Here is a 17,699-nt window from a genome sequence, read left to right on the forward strand (position 1 = left end):
CATATCTAACAGGACTTCATATGGGAATGCCCATGTATGGAGGAAGACAGCCCATATCTGTGCAGCTGGTTCAGACAGGGATCTCCATGTATGGGCAAAAAAGAGATGTACTATATACAGTACATGGATCTCCATATATGGGTAACTGGTAAAATATACATCACTTACAAGATGGCCAAGAATTGGCGCGACCTTGCCCTTTAGGGTGAGGTCGCATGTCGCCCTGAGACGTCTTACTAGTGTTAAGACCCCACAGTCTAGGGTTAGGGGAAGTAACATAAAAATGGAAAAGGACAAAGGATTTAAAACTGAACTTATGTCCCACCATTAATAAATACTTCTGACCATGACAATTATAAATCACACATAAACACGTCAACCCTATAAAATACTGTACTTTGGCTATTTGAAAATCGCCATAGCCAATCTACAAGCCGATCTGGAATTTTGGAAAGATTTTTATATTTTAGAAAATTTGAAATGCGACATTGTGCAGGACTTTAACTGAAGAAGCAGAAGCACATGGTTATAAAGACCAGATGGCTGGTGCAGCACGGCCTCTAGGGGGCTCTAGTGGGCCTTTTAGAATTAGCAGTCTGTTTGATTTCAGAAAAGCAAAGGTAGTTGAATACACTGTAGTCCAAGGTTACATTTCTTAAATAGCACACTGATCAAAACGACATTAAAAGAATAGAACACAATGAATAGGCTCAAGACGCAGTCTACACAGGTGCCGTGGCACATTTCAGACAAAAAGCTCTTCCTCCTTTTGGATGCAGATGTGTATAGCAGGGGTCTTCAACAGGGGATCCTCAGAGTTACTACAGGGGGTCCTCCAAATCTTTGTGTGATAGAAACTTTTTTTCTCTTTTTTTTTATATCAACCACATGAACCCTAGCGTGTCCATATTCCGAGAACTTTAGCCAAAAATAGCAGATCTACAAGTTCACAACGCCTCGCGCTGCAAGGCGTTGTGAGCTTGTAGATCGGCTATTTTCGGCAAAAGGGTTTTTGTGTAGAGGGGAAAAAGAGCAGACTAAGTACAGAATGAAAGGTCAAGTTAATTAAGTATTGACGGTTCAAGTGGTTAAATATCTGAAAAACCGCATTAACATGAATCCAAAATATACTGATGATCGTGCTGTCAAACAATGAAACAATATGGAATCTATGAAAAGGTTGTGGGGGTCCCTGCTTCATCTCTCTCTCAAAAAGGGGTCATTGGTCTGAAAACGTTGAAGACCCCTGGTGTATATAGTATTTATTTTGAGACATCATCTCTTACCGGACATGCCCTGTTTGGAGACCTGCCTGTCGTAGATCTTCTTCTCCAGGGTGAAGTCACAGACGAGGCGGTAGATGTGGCAGGCCTTCCTCTGACCATAACGGTACACTCGACACACGGCCTGGGCGTCGTGACATGGGTTCCAGGACGCATCGAACACCACCACACGGTTGGCCCCGATCAGATTAACCCCTAAGCAGCCCGCTCTGTGTGGACAATCAATCACAACTATTGATTAAATATCAGTGGGGAAGTGTGTGAAAGACTGAAGCCAGATTCATTAACCCATTTAGGCCTAGAATTATTGAATGCTTTAACCAGTGAAAAATAGCAGATATACAAGCTCACAGCGCGGCACCGAGTGCCGCGCTGCGAGCTTGTAGATCTGCTATTTTTGAAAAAGTCGTGAAAATGTGTGCAAATCTTTGTATTTGTATTTTCAAAGCGCACGTTTGTAACTCAAATTTTGCTTCTGGGTGGTCCCTGGAACTAGATATTTTGAGATGCGGGTCCGTGGCCAAATACATATCATTTTGGGGGTCCTTCACATGAAAGGTTTGAGAACCACTGACATAGTAGTCTCTCAAGAACAGGCTAACTGAGCTCCATTCAAGTGAAAAGGACCTTTTCTTTGACAATGGCTAGCCAGATTGCTGACATAGAAACATAGTTCTTTCAAAAAATCTTAGAAGGATTCAAAAGACACTTATAGAATCGGGTCAAAATTCTAATTTTCAAGATTTTTTAAAAATAGCAGATCTACAAGCTCGCAGCGCGGCACTCGGTGCCGCGCTGTGAGCTTGTATATCTGCTATTTTTCAATAGTTAAAGCATAAAATAATGAAACACAAAATGTGTACCCGTTCTAAATGGGTTAAGGGCCATTCACACTGGACACTAAAAATATAGTTTTAAAAGTCAAGTGGATGGCAGAGTTCACACAGACTATTATATTAAAATTAAATACAATGGTGAACGATGGAACAAATGACATACTCTCTGAGGCTCCAAAAGGAGGTAGGAGAAAGGAAATGGGAGAAATGGCTAAGACAATTGGGTGATACCTCTGATTCTTTATGAAGGTTGATTCTAACCCTACATGTACACGTTATATGTTAATGACTGTCTGACAACTGTGCCGGGCGTCCCATGACCTCTTTTATTTTAATTTTTTATTTATTTTTTATTTATCTACCTTATTTTGTTATTGTCTGTCTTACATATTGTTTTTGTCTTTGTGCTTTGTATTGTTGAAAAAAATATTTTTGAAAAATCTTTAAAAGTTTAAAAAACAAAAAAAACAAAAAAATGGTGAACGATATAGTTATCTTAACACCTTCTAAGCCAAGGGGGGCCCCTTAATGTTAAAACCGTACTATATCGCACATCCCCCCAGGGACTCTCAGCCAGGCCGTCTATTCCCGGACTTTGTCTTTAAAACCGGAATAAAAGCTTTTGATCCGAAAATCGGCGATCGTCTAACCTTCCCTAGTCACCACTCGTGCACTGATGGCTCATGCAGACCGTGCATGAAGCAGAGGTGACGTCAGCGCCTCTCCTTCTCCAAGGCACCTTCCACCCATCCGTTTACTGTCTACACACTCGAGCTCCTCCTGCAGCCATGCTTGGGGCTATGCTAGCGAAACTTTTCAGTTCTGTTCTTCAGTCACACATGGACTATTTGCGGGGACATTTACGTGAAAGGATCGCGCACGCGAAACGCACGGGGACATCGACGATCGGCCAAAACCCCCATTCTATCCCAACGGAGATCGAGAAAATCATGGTGAGTTACTGGCCTGGGGGGGAAAAAAAAAGAAAAAACAGCGGCGCTGTTCAAGATGGAGGGGCTGCGGGGTCATGTTTATAAACATAATATTATGTCTCAGATCACAATACAATAATAGAAATTTCACGGCTAATCTACCAACCACCATTCTATTTCGGACGGCAAAGTGTTAACTTTAATGCTCAGTGTGAATGGCAAATTTATGCTTTGCCATACAACGGTGTTTGCTGACAAAAGAACATCAGATCTAAAAGCGCACAATGCGTCACACGGAGAGATGCGATGCAGAGCACAGATTAAGCATAAAAACAGCTACCTGGTGGACAGAAGGAAGAGCCACGTGTTGGTGTTCTCTGTGTCATTGAACTGGTTGATCAGTCGCTCTCTCTCCGAGCCAGACGTACCCCCATCCAATCCTGTACGGAGCATAGACATGAGTAATGTTAAGCATGCTTCCTGAATCCCAAAGCATCCAGTGCACACCAGGGCGGCAGTGGCTGCAGTGGCTCAGGAGGTAGAGCAGGCAGTTTCCCAAGTTAGTGTCAAAGTGTCCTTGAGCAAGACGCTGAACCCCAAATTGCTCCCGATGTCGGATGCGCAGGTTGGTGCCTTGCATCTTGACGTCTGTGTGTGTGAATGGGTGAATGTAATGCACAATCATTGTAAAGCACATTGGATGAAGGCGCTATATGAATGCACCATTTACCAGGAAGCTGAAGAGTTTCTGGGGTGAGTGAGTAAATGGGCGGCTGGATTTTAAATCCACACCAACACAGGCACTGGCACATATGTACTTCTTTAGAGGTTTGTACATTTTGTACTCCTCAATGGTTTTATGTGATTTCTTTTTTTGTTTTTGTTTTTTAACCCATTAAGACCGAGAAAGCCTCTGTCAATTTAGATCTTAGCCATATTTTCTACTTTGGCTATTTTTGAAAAATCATGACGTGTGCAAATCTTTATTTTTTATATAACCAACCAAACCAAACAACATATCTTTGCGGATATAGAAGCATGTTTTTTTTCCCACAGAAAACTGTTTAGAAATCATGTGTAGAATCGACCTCAAGTCTAAACGGGTTAATTCATGATGAGTCAATAATTAATCTCTGCTCTATACACAGAACAAATTGCATAGGAGGCGGACAGGAAATCCGTGGTAAAATCCCAGCAGTCAAACGTTGCCAATGAAACATGCACACATTCACATTCACACAGTTCTCCATGGTTTAATAGCACACATTGTGATTAAAGTAGTTGCTATGGGAACAAGGAGCCGATGGCTGGGTGACTCACTGTAGTAGTTGAGATTGCGGACCCAGTTCTGGTTGTGGGCGTCTGGGCGAGAGACCTCTGCCGGCATGGGCCTTTTGCACAGGAACTCTTCAATGACCGACAGAGTGGACAAGCTTTGGCTGATGGCGGGCAAAACAAGAAAAAGATGACAGGAAGATAATAGATTACAGGATGTTATTAACAAGCTGGCATTGTTTTAAAAGGATCCCTGTCTAATAAGACAAATATGCCTCAATACATTATAGTGTGTGCCAGCGGCTACGTCATTGTAGTCCTTAGCGGCCATTTCTTGGGACAAAACACAGGTGTTTCAATTGTTTGATTGCATAGAACTAATGCTATAGTCTAATCAGAACACCTGTGTAAGGCTGTGTTGTCCCAAGAAATGGCCGCTCTTAGAACTACATTTGGCACATCCTATAATAGCCCTTTGTAACTAAATTAAAAACACTTTTATTCAAGTGGGACAACGCCGGTCGCAAGTTGATGGTGTCATTTGTAAATGTGTGTTCCAGCCCTATGGAATATATGGAATGCAAGTTCTTATAAATATTTAAAATATTGTTTTGAGGGGCGCCCGCTGGCCTGGTGGTCAAGGCGCATACCACATACTAGGCTATGATGCCTGCTGGCGTCGCCAGTTCGATTCCCGATCCGGACGACCTTTGCCACATGTCATTCCCCATCTCTCTCCCCATTTCCTGTCAGCCTACTGTCCTATCAAATAAAGGCATAAAAAGCCCAAAAAACAAATCTTTAAAAAAAAAATATATATATATATATATATATATATATATATATATATATATATATATATATATTGTTTTGATGTTTATACAGTATTAGCCTTAGGAAGTATTAAGTTGCTTTTTATTAAGACTAATAACATTCCTTAGGGCTGGACCACACATGGACAGAGGACGTTGGGCGTTGTCCCACATGAGTAAAACATGAACTATTTGTAAAATAAACAAAATATTTAAGTTTAAGGTGTTTTACATTTTAATTATAGAAGGCAATTAATGTATTAAGGCATATTTGGCTTGTTAGCCAGGGATTGGCCCCAACTATCTGTCCAAACCAGGGTAATACAGACATTTTCCATTTTTAGATGAATACATTACTATCACTGCTAATTAATCTATATCTAATAAACCATTCACTTAATGTTGGATTTGTATATCGGACAAGGGACTCACCTGAAAACCAAAATCTTGTCTCGTCTCTTGACACTCTCGTCAATCAAATGGAAGAGCAGAACCATCTTGGCAGAGTTCTGCAAAAGTCCTGGCTGGTAGTTTACCATTATGGGCTTTGCCTGTGATAGATCAATGGAGGAAATAGATGCTGAATTAGACAATGTTGCAATAGACATTTTTTAGGCCTATGGGGGAACATATCAAGAAATCTTAGATTGACGACCCAAGGAGGAGAGGGAAAATTAACAAAATGGCACAGTCAATATTTGTCAATGTATTATTTGCTGAATAATCAACCACAATGAATTACTTTACATAGCAATTGCTGAAATGTATTCTGTAACTGACCACATTGTCAATGTAAGATTGTCACAGCCTTTAACAGTCAGCTATCCATTCCACACTATTGTGGGAGTGAGACATGCTGTCATTTCACATTTTATCTTAGGGACCGTCAAATATAGTATGTATGACGGAAGGTTATTATGTTGGCAACCCTACAAATATGGCAGAGTCACGTGAGAGTTATGTTTCCCCAAACATTTTTGAGTACCAATAATAAACCCAAGGGTAAGTGACAGCATGCAGTATTCCATGGTTTTGGAAGAACAACCATATAACCCACAAGTGTCAGGCGAGTTTTTATGTTATTACCCTTGATAGTAGTTCTGACTCAACAAAAATCAATAGATCACCATTACCAGTGTAACACACACGTGCCACAGTCAGTAGGCAAAAAAGGTGGAAAAAAACTACGTACCAGGGCTAGTTTTATTAAATCACACAAAACAGTCCTGAAGTGACGCAGACAATTTTCAATGGTAGGTGAAAAACGCTCTGAATAATGGCAGAGAATGAGTTAACTACTAAATTACATTACTCCCCATCACAAACTTATTATGATTTTTAATGCCTGTCGTGTTTCTTTATTGTTTATTCCTTGTATCTTGTATTTGGACCTGAGTCTGCTAATAAAGATTGAATTAAAACAAGATAACAAGTCATACCCAATCATAGGTGATGACTTGATTGGCTCTGTCCTGAGTGGGGTTGAGTGGAGGCAAGTTGATGGGCTTGGAGTCAGCAGCTTTGCCCTTGAGGCCTGTACCGGGGGCGGGGCAGCGGGGGTTGGAAGCCATGTCCTCAAGGTCCAGGTCCTGCTCATTGGCCTGGTTCTCCTTCTGGAGGCTCTCATACAGCACGTCAGGGTGGTTCCAAATCTGGAGGGATAAAGAAATGTATTCAAACAACGCCAAATTAGCAGCATTAGCTCAAAGCCGACTCCTAAAGGTGGCTCTCGACCAAACAGACTCCAAGACTCTTTCCAACTCGTTCAGACTGGCAGTCTGTGGCATTTAGTTGGCACAGACTAAGCACAAACTCTAGTCGGCCGAAAGGACATTGTTTTTGCACTGATCGCAGTGTGTTGCCAGGTCTGCTTATCATAAGCAACTTTAGGCTTGTTTTCCAGTAAAATTGTTTATATATTCATAGCTGTGGGTTGATTTTGTTTGGGCTTGTTTTCCGAAGTGTAGTTGCTTATTTGGGCTTGCTTTCAAGATTCTTTTTAAATAAGCTGATGTAATAGGGCTAAAGTGGTGCAACTGGTCGCTTCTTTTGGGCTTGTTTTCATAGACCTGTTCGCTTGTTTCACTCACAGAAAATAGCAATTGTGGCAACACTCTCAGCTTCGACAAACACAAACACAGCACTATCTTTGCTTTGGAGTTGACCGATTGGTATGGGAATTGAGAGTCGAGATTGAGAATATGGCATTTAGTTGAAATCGGCTGAAATCGGTGCGGTGGAAAACTGCCTTAACCATCACCTTGCAGCAGACACAGAAGGCCTTGAGGGGGTTGAGGCCCAGCCAGCCACTGTTCCCGGCCTCCCGGAAGCGGGTCATGAACTCTGTGTAGAGCGCCCTCTGGATCGGGGACAACCGCACCATCATCACGTGCTCTTCCTTAGAAGGAAGCTGGTCACGCAGCACGTCATGACCACGTCTGAACGACAGAAAAGCATCGCAGAGAGAACAGAAGTCAGTTAAATCTTCTACACCAGTGGTTACCAAACCTTTTAGCTCCAGACCCAAAAGAGAAATTAAGACGTTTGCCCGGGACCCAAACTAGTGAAAACAGCAGATCTACAAGGTCACAACAACGCGTCGTTTCATGCCGCGTTATGAGCTTGTAGATCGTCCATTTTCACTACTTCTTAAACATTTGTGTTCTAATATTAAGGAATTTCTTAGATTTTTCTTTGATTTCGTCATGACATTACTGGAAAAACAAATCTTTGAATTTAGTTTTTAATTAATGGGGGGAAAAGTTTTTTTTGGGAATGTTTATTGGAAATATTTTGAATAATAATTTAAAAAAACAAAATGTAGCAATCAATGCGACCCACAAATGGGTCCCGACCCACTGTTTGGGAAACGGTGTTCTACGCTGGAGAGTAAAGTCATGGTTGACTTGGCAGCCTTTTCCAAAATGACTATGTCCTCTCACTCCTCACCTCTGGACAAAGCCCTCAAGTAGGCTGTGCAGCACATGGCTCCGGTAGCGCATGAGGCGGACGTCTCCAGGCGTGCTGTCCACACACTGCCCGTTCAGGATGGGCCGCTCGAACATGTTGCTGAACTCCTGCCGTGTTCCCAGGAAGTCTGGCCTGACAAAGTCCACCATGCACCAGTATTCAATGAGGTTGTTCTGCAGAGGGTAGCCCGTCAGAACCACCCTGCGCCGCGAACGGATGTTCTTCAGGGCCTGTGAGGTGTTGGCGTGGCAGTTCTTGATGCGGTGGCCCTCGTCACAAATCACCACGTCTGGACCGGGTCGTGCAATGGCTTTCTCAATGCCTTTAAAAGACAATAAAAGACAAGAGGTTAAGGAAATAGTTAAGGTGTACACACACCGGCTGCAGACGCCGTGCGTCAAAACAGCCGCTCCCATTACTTTCTATGGGCATGACCACATGGGCACAGTCAGACGCGCACAGGCGCACGTTCGCGGAACTTTGCGCTTCGCCTGCCACTCCGATATGCCACTGTTGCATTTTCCAGTCGTTGCAGCACGGTGAGATATATGCGCAGCCTGTCCGCAGCCGGTGTGTGTTCCCCTTTACATACACAATGTTTGAGCAGTGTCTCAGCGCTCCAACACTATGGTTAACCTAAAGAAAAACTGTGCTATTCTAAAGAGTATTTCTTCAAACTAATCTCTATATTCACCTTTCATGAGCTCCTCCCGCCTGTCTTCTTCATCCAGGTCAATGATAACTGGACCGGCAGGCTTCTTAGACTTCCTCTTTCTGCACACCACAAAGGTCTTCTTCATAGACAACAGACGGTACATTTCGTAGCCCATCAGCAGCACCCCTCCATCTCTGGACCAGTCCCCCACCACCTTAGCCCTGGCCACTGTTGATCTGCAAGTCAGACAATCCATCATGTACACATAAGGGGAATACGGATCACTAATTTTCCTTGCTACACACATCCATGCGCATTCACAAATGCATGCGCACGCACATGCACACAAATTTTAAGCTGCATACTTGTGCTCATCATTGAGAATGTAAACTTTGAACGCGCGGCCCGTGAAATTTGCAGAGTCAGTGTCTGGAGGAACGGCGTCTTGGGGAGGAAGCCAGAGGTTGAACTCTGACATCCAGTTCTGAAGAGTGTTCACCTGGGATGTGGGAGAGAGAAAAAGAATATGTATGAATTGAGTGTTAACTAACCTATACAATGCACACCTAGGGCTGGGGCGGTATGGATTTTTTGTTATCACGGTAATGTCACTGTTTACCGACGGTATGGCGGTATCTCCCCCAAAAAATTAAGTTTGAATAAAAATAAAAAAAATGAAAAAAAGAAATTTATCTCTGTATAATTGCGGTTATGAACTTGATACCGCGGTTTGCATTACACAACTGCGGTATGGCGGTAATGCGGTTATGGCACCCAGCCCTATGCACACCATTCACTATACCACAGGCAGATAGACAACTCACCGGGACAATGGCCAGCACAGTGTGTGCCCCGGTGTGCTTCAGCAGGATGTCAATAAAGGAGATGACCTGTAGGGTTTTGCCCAATCCCATACTGTGAGCCAGGATGCAGCCAAATCCACTACTGGTTTTATACCGTTCCAGAGATTCAATCAGGTTATCGTACAGAAACCGGATACCCCCAACCTTGAGAAATGGAGGGAGATTAATAAATTAATACACAATTACAATTTAGCAGACACTCTTAATCCAGAGCGATTTACAATAGCAAGGTAATACATCAATACATCAAATGCATAGAAATAGTCATCTAAGAAAAATGTAGGTAGACCCAGCACCTATTCAGTAAAAAAGTTATAAGAAACAAATGAACTATGAAAACCGGCACATCTTGTCCGTATCTCCGTTACGCCTGACACTGTGGTTAGCCGCTCTGACATCATGCTCTGACGTCACTGTGAGGTCAGGGGAACCACCCTAACAGAATGGGTTTGCCGCTCTGACATCACAGTCTGACTTCACTGTGATGTCAGGGGAACCACACTAACAGAATCCCTTTTATGCCCATACATGGAAATCCCTGATGTCATCAATATTAAGCCCATATCTAACAGGACTTCATATGGGAATGCCCATACAGTATATGGAGGCCACAAAACTATTCATTCGGGTTGCCCGCTGGCCTACTGGTCCAGGAGCATACCACTTAGGCATTGCCACATAGGCATGGATGCCCGGCGGCGGTTCGATTCCCGATCCAGATGACCTGTGCCGCATGTCTCTCCCCATCTCTTCCCCCATTTCCTGTCAGTCTAACTGTCCTATCAATAAAGGCAAAAAAGCCCAAAAACAAATCTTTAATAAAAGAAAACTATTCATTCATTCATACCTGGTGAGGTTTGACAGCCTTGGCTAGTTGCGGAGCCAGGAAGATATCCTCCTCCTCTGCAGGGTGGTTCAAGTTGACCAGCACTCTGCCCTGGGCATCGGGGTGGTTCTGGGAGTCGTTGATGTGCGCCCCGCTGCTCTCCTCCGTGCCAGCGGCTGCCTCGCTGTCCTCGTCGGTCGACTCGCTGCTGATGTGCATGGCATCCTCGTCCCCGGAGCTGAGCTCAATCACATCTGTATCAAAGTAGGATGAAACAAAATGGATTTTATGTAAGAAGTGTGGTTCAAAATACTTGATGTTGATACTGAAGGATGTGCTCCTTTTGTCTTCCCTCAATTCAATCATTGCCAATAAACGTAATAAAAGTAATAAAAAAGTCCAGAAGTCACTCCGTTACTTCCTGGGTCATGGAAGTATTTTCTCTATTGAAAATATCATAGGTTCTTCATAGCATCATAAGAACTGTGTTCCAAAAAACATTTAACCCTTTAAAACCAGGAAAGCATCTGTGTAATTTTAGATTTGAGACATATTTCATGCTTTGGCTATTCAAAAATACAAGATATACAAGCTCAAAGCGTCCCGTGGCAAACACAGCTAATCTACAAGCCCACAAAGTGTTGAATCAACGAGTAGCGACGCATTGTGGACTTGTAGATTGGCTGGTGTTTGCACGCAGCACCATCTTACGATGAAGTAAAGCCTTGAGGGGAGACCTCTCCCTTCTGCCTCTCAGACTGACGGCTCTGATCTTGCGATGCCAGCTGCCGTTTAAGGTTACATTATTATTATTATCTATTACTATTAGGCCTGTCCTCGACTCAGGATTTATGAACTCGACTCGAGTCGAGGGGTTCATTCCGACGCGTCGATGAATTGTTTTATAGTCTACTTTGTGTAAAAAAAAAAAGGAAAAAAAATTGCTTTAAACCACGTCAACATAATACAATAATACATTAAGATGAATTGAATACACAGTGTTTTCGGTGATATCGGTGCGCGAGCACAAATGTTATCTGCATAGCAGTGTACAACCATAGAGTTATAACACACCGTTAAAACAAATAAAACATCTCCGCTGTTTCAACTCTGCCCCGTCTCTCGGCAGCGTGCAGTATAGATGAGACATTCGCGAACGATTCCGCTCTCTTGAACGGCTCTTTTAAATGAACGATGAGTCGCGGGACACAGAGCACTGACAGAGTAATGAGTCAGTGTCGATAACGGATTCATTTCAGAAACGGATCATAAACAGGCGGAGGCACAGCTCCCGCTAGAGCCAGCAGTGTGGACATGTCATGGACGCAAACACAGCGAAACACAATCATTCATCATGGATTACAACACTGGAACAATTCAGAAGCACTTTAATTAGAAAATGTAACTTGTAGCCTACACTTGTGTATGTTAATTTGACTTTAGAAGATTGTTTACTAAACGTGCGTTTGTGCTGTGGCAGGAGGTTATTTAATATGGGATTTTGACAGCGTGCTTCCTCCTCTTAACGGAACACCGTCCCGGGGCTTAAAACGACGCGTCAATTCGTCGATCTTTAGAGGACAGGCCTAATTACTATGCATTTCTATTATTATTATTTGCGTTCTTGTATTCCAATGCAGTCGCAGTTGGAGAATGAGTTGGATGTCCAGCCCGTTGACAATAGGCAGAGTGATCTGGGGAGTGACACAGAGATGCGCCCGACCGTGGAACACCACGGTTGGCTGGAGGGCCTGTGACGGTCACGGTCACACGCCCCCAGACCTTTTGGGCCGTAACAACATGTCTCGCAAGAATTTAATCTATTTCGTTTAGAATATGGAACATTCGTTGACAGCCTTACTGCCTACTGTATACAGTGCTGGAATGGAGATTTTACAACATATCTGAATCAGGGATGTTTTAAGGTTCTATGTTGCTCACATTATAGTGAACAGAATCAAAGACGTTTTCTCTCTCCGATCATACCTTCTCGGATGAGTCTCGCAGGCAGCTGGGGTTCCTCTAATTCATCCTCCTCGCCACTGCTATCCAAACAGATGACATCCTGCTTGCTCAAGAGAGAAGGCACTGCTTGAGACGCCTCCCTCAGAGCTTCCACTGACAGAGGTGCAAGAGGACAGGAGACGTACAGAAAATGGAATAAGAGCCAATGTCAAGTTGCGAAGACATCGTGACATGCATCTATGAGGTTATGGTTAAAACGGTATACACAATCATAGGTGATGATGAATTGATTGATGTTCAAAGACAGGGGCTCTGCACTCTAAAATATTTGTTATGATCGTGGAGATAAAAAGAAAAACAAGTGACCACAATGAGGAAAGCTGAAACATTTGTAAATATTAAAAAGGAAGTTAACCTGAAAAATTACTTTACTTCCGATTTAATTGTATAACATTCCTTTACAGTGAATGAAGGAATCCCAATACGAAGAAAATACTTGACCAAAAATGTAGTAAATGGAGAACGTGATTAAGAGCAAAACCAACTCCAAACAACACTCATAGTGCAATCGAGTGCACGAGCGAAGCACAAGCCTGGGCATGCCTGTGTGGTTGAACCGGAGCTCATTCACATGCACGCAACTGCCCAGGTGTGTGCGTGATTTGTGCATGAGTCAATTTAGCCCAGACGTAGTTCTAAACGAAACAAAACCAGGGCGAATTTTGAGGTTGGTCGCCAGTCTCGCCACCACCGAACATGCAACGTCGGCAAAGGAGCACCCTTCATTAAAAAGGGAACATTCCCTGCGTTCACGATGACATGGCGCCTGATGGCTGCAGCTTTGGCCTTAGTGTTAATTTTTATTTATTTGATTTTCTTTCATTTGTATTTATTTTTTACCTATTTGAGACTCTGTGACAGGTAGAGCTTGTGACAGTGTAGAGGATTCCTTCCTCTGCTGTTCCAGACGTTTCCGCCTTTCCAACTCTTCCAGTTGGGCAGCCTTGGTCCCAGCCTCCAGCTGATGCTCTTTGAGTAACTTTCTGTAAAGATGAAAGGAAAGAAGGTCAGGCAAAAACAAATGACCTAATGCGTTATAGCCAGAAGTATATCTGTGTGTGTGTTTGTACAGTACCTGATATTCTTCCTCATATGTGAAGGCTTCGATAGCTTGGAGAGTTTGGAGCCTTTTGAGGACTTGGAGGACTTGGATGATTTCGAGGTCTTGGATGATTTTGTGGTCTTGGGTGATTTTGCGGACTTGGTTGACTTCGGGGACTTGGTTGACTTCGAGGACTTCTGCTTCTTTGTTTTTTTCGGAGGTGGCTTGCTGCTGCTGCTGGTGTCCTCTGGGCTGGTCGGAGGCTGAGAACGGGAAGCAGGTCTGGAGGAGGGGCGGGAGGCAGGCTGAGACGTAGGCTCGGGCGAAGGCTCTCTAGAGGTAGCTGAAGCAGAATCCCACTGAATCCCACCCGGACCAGACTCTGCTGCTTTATCTTGTTTCTGGGCACCCTCAGCTCGTTCTGAGAGAGTGAGACAGAATTTCGGATACACATTTCAAACTCAATGCAGCTTGGTTGTGTGTGTTTTTTTTTCTTGACTGCTATGCAGGAGTTAGGGTAGTTACAAAATGTGACTATTATTTCCAGATATGAATAGCTAGCCTAGGGATGGATGTTTCAAATTTGTACTGTTTTACGGGATGTCCATATCTTACTAATTAGCTCTCCGCGACTCCGCCTACACCAATTTGGCACAAGGATACAATTTTAAATGATCAGATCTTCATGATTGTCACCAACTCACCATCATTATTAGAGTTGGGTAAAACAAGGACTACTTAAGTCACTCACCAGCTGTGTCATCTTCATCGTCTCCATCGTCTCCATCATCTCCATCCTCCTCTTCCTCCTCCACGTCCTCCTCCTCTTCATTTTCCGAACTGGCCCGATCTTCCTCGTCACCGTCACTGTCAAGACTGCTGCGGTCCTCATCACTTTCTGAAGACATGGCGTCCTACAGGGCTCTAAGAGCATTACCTACACATCCTCAAAAGAAGCCCTTAAAACCAAAAGAGAAATGAATTGCATGTTACAATAATATTGGACATATTGTTACTCTTGCAAGTCTTTCCAAAAATGATGAAGGGCTGTCCCAAATTCTAGCATAATTTTAAGTGAAACATTATTTGTAGAGATTACCACTGAGTGCACGTAAAACAGGAGTGTTATAGAATATAGATTGTAGACTCCTTTTGAACTACAGTTAAAGGAGTAGTTCACCACCAAAATGACTTTTTTTCTATTGACTACTCATGCCGCTGAGACTTGAGTTCAGTTCAATAATATTTTTTTGTTTTTTGACGCATTCCTAAGACAATAATTTGATTACAACTAGTAAGACGCCTCAGCCCTAAAGGGCGAGGTCGCGCCATGTCTTTGCCATCTGGCCAGTGATATATATCGGACCAGTTACCCATATATGGAAACCCCTGGTACCCATAAATGGAGATCCATGTACTGTATACGGAGATTTGCTGCGAGAGCCCAAACATGCTTACTCAGTCGTTATGTGAAAAGTCCTATGATGTCTATGACATCTGACATCATAGTCTTTTATGCCCATACATGGAGGAGAACCAGCCACACAGATATGGGCTGCCTTGGCCATATATGGATTCTGTTAGTGTGGTATGTGGCCTCCATATATGGGCATTCCCATATGAAGTCCTGTTAGAATTGGGCTTAATATTGATTACATCAGGGAACTCCATATATGGGCATAAAAGGGATTATGCTAGTGTGACATCACAGTGAAGCCAGAGCATGATTTCAGAGCGGCAAACCCATTCTGTTAAGAGTGGTTCCCCTGACAAGACATCACAGTGATGTCAGATCATGATGTCAGAACGGCAAACCCATAGACCGTAAAAAAGTGTACACGTCCAGACATCCAGACAGAGTTAGCATGTGCCGTTTCACATACTAAACTGCGACCTTCGGTCGCAATAAATTTACCCCCATTGATTCCGGATGGGGACCCAACTGAAGGGGGTAAATTTACTCAAATAATGTTTTTGTCTTATACGAATACGAAAACAAATATGAGTAATCAATAGAAAAAGTGATTTTGGGGGTGAACTACTCCTTTAATGTTGTTGTTGTTTTCTAAAAGAAAACCTTGACTACTTTATTATTGCATGTAATCATTTCTTCCTCAGATATATTTATTATCTGTACAAATAGACATAACAAATGAAGATAAATGGTGGAGAAAAGACAAAAGTATATTATTATAATTACAGCTCAGTGACAGAAAAATAAAAAGGGGAGGTATATTTACCACAAACAAAATGCAGAAGTTGAGATACACAACTACTCAAGAAAAACATATACAAGCTTTGAAGCCATTGCATGCAATCTTAACCTGTGATCTTAATACTTGGTTCTATTTAAATTGTACACTCTCTGATGTCATTAACAATGAGGATTGTACAGTGTAGCTTAGGGTTCCAGAGATAAGATAATAAATGTGGGTCCGACTCCTGGCGTGGCCTAATAAATACATTTATCAAACTAGATTCATTGGAACTACAGTACAGTGAGTGTAAATAAGCCGAAAAGCTTACTAGGGTCTCCTTTTAGTTGACCTTGTACCAGTGAACTGTACTGTCGTGAAACTGTACCCTTTCCTATGCAAACTTATAATAAAGTCTTCAATCAAAGTAAGTAATTTGAAGCGACAGCCAAAAACACACATTTTGGGTATGGGAGTTAAACTTTTGTTTCGATTTGATGATTCTGAACAAACGGTCTCCGAGTCTGAACACAATGTGCAGGCATCGTGGTGCTGGTGTCTGGTGATAATAATACACACAGGTCTCTCTCTCAGGCGTTGTAACCTAAGGATGTACAACAAGTAACTGCTACCAGCCAAGGCAGGCACTAGCGCGAAGCTAACTGCGCAGGTAGCCTGTTTGTGTTTATAGTAGTAGTACCGTTGTTATTGTTATTGCAACATCCCTAGCTCGGTCGTTTTGAGACAGTGAACACAATGTGACATTACTGACATAGCTCTGTTTACACAATGCTGTACCCCCCATCCAACTGTATACATGTTCCCCATTTTCCACTGTTTTTATTATATTTTGACACTTTGGCAATGTAAAAGTATGTTTTCTCATGCCAATAAAGCTCCTTTGAATTGAAAATTGGAACAGTAATGTAAATGTTATATAACTCCCTACACTTACCCCTGTGTGTGTGGTAAGGTATGCTAATTGCTAACAAGCGAGCGTGTTCGACGACTACGACTGTCGTTGATTTAAACCCTTAATAACATACAACAGTGCAGCGTCCATTGTCCATCCTTAGTGTGCGCAGAGGATGTTGGTTGACTAGCGGCTGCTGCTAGCTGGCAGGGATGCTAATGTTCGCTAACCAGCTCAATTGGCTAACGACGTTAGCCAAGTTACACACCGATGCTAATCTTTTTACACAGTCTAGGATGCTAATGCATCAAGCTAGCCAAGATGCGCTAGCCAAGACCCCAAGTTCAAACGTCAAGCTTTGCACGGCCGGTTATTCTTACCTCGTGTATGTTGAAGGTATCTCCTTTGAGATTCTTGTAATGGTGATTTGTTCTCCAATTAAATAGATATTAGCGGAATAAAATGCAATGGCAAAAAAACGTTGCTATTTTTCCCAGGTTTTTTTGTGAGTGTGACCACCAACACCATCCCCCACAGAACCGGGAACAAGTTTGCACACTCGAACGTTCCGGGGTACCAGAAGCAGTTCTCTGTTACACCCGTTACAAGCCAGGTTACAACCTCGTATGATAAAATAAAATAAATACAATTCACATTAATTTGAAAGCTCAATAATTGCAAATAGAAAGAAATTAACACCGTTTAGAGTTTTACTTTACTGCTAAGATTATGACAATTACAAATAATGTAATTATCTCTAAAAATCAACATGATACAACAGACTGAACTGAACAAATAGGCCTACATGATAATAAATACAAATCATATATTATATTAATTTGAAAGTTTAATAATTGCAAATAGAAAGAAATTAACACTGTTTAATAAAAATCTTTTTACTTTTACTGCTAAGATTATGACAATTTACAAATAATAAACTGAACAAATATGTCTACTGACACTTTCTTGACTGCCTAACCCTAACCCTAACCCATTCAACTGTACGCTCATATGATTTAGTTTACCTTTCCTACTCTATTACACATGGCAATATTTCTACTGCTTTTTCGTA

At 42.5% G+C, this 17,699-nt stretch overlaps 1 protein-coding gene across 1 annotated transcript in view; it reads right to left on the reverse strand.

The window, feature by feature from the left end:
* Positions 1 to 17,132, reverse strand: part of rad54l2 (RAD54 like 2) — a 29,098-nt gene extending 11,966 nt beyond the window's left edge. The window contains exons 1-16 of the mRNA XM_080728704.1: positions 17,008 to 17,132; positions 14,271 to 14,478; positions 13,553 to 13,940; positions 13,318 to 13,460; positions 12,439 to 12,570; positions 10,474 to 10,706; positions 9,588 to 9,770; positions 9,129 to 9,262; positions 8,803 to 8,999; positions 8,088 to 8,430; positions 7,399 to 7,576; positions 6,578 to 6,790; positions 5,571 to 5,689; positions 4,372 to 4,490; positions 3,392 to 3,491; positions 1,287 to 1,492 (exon numbers count right to left, since the gene is read on the reverse strand). Of these exons, the coding sequence (XP_080584830.1) occupies positions 1,287 to 1,492; positions 3,392 to 3,491; positions 4,372 to 4,490; positions 5,571 to 5,689; positions 6,578 to 6,790; positions 7,399 to 7,576; positions 8,088 to 8,430; positions 8,803 to 8,999; positions 9,129 to 9,262; positions 9,588 to 9,770; positions 10,474 to 10,706; positions 12,439 to 12,570; positions 13,318 to 13,460; positions 13,553 to 13,940; positions 14,271 to 14,427 (2,845 nt within the window). The 5' untranslated portion in view covers positions 14,428 to 14,478; positions 17,008 to 17,132. The remainder of the gene's footprint in view (positions 1 to 1,286; positions 1,493 to 3,391; positions 3,492 to 4,371; positions 4,491 to 5,570; positions 5,690 to 6,577; positions 6,791 to 7,398; positions 7,577 to 8,087; positions 8,431 to 8,802; positions 9,000 to 9,128; positions 9,263 to 9,587; positions 9,771 to 10,473; positions 10,707 to 12,438; positions 12,571 to 13,317; positions 13,461 to 13,552; positions 13,941 to 14,270; positions 14,479 to 17,007) is intronic.
* Between the last annotated feature and the right edge of the window lie 567 nt (positions 17,133 to 17,699).

Source organism: Nannobrachium achirus, assembly GCF_963921795.1.
Source record: "Nannobrachium achirus genome assembly, chromosome: 6".
Classification (NCBI taxonomy): Eukaryota; Metazoa; Chordata; class Actinopteri; order Myctophiformes; family Myctophidae; genus Nannobrachium; species Nannobrachium achirus.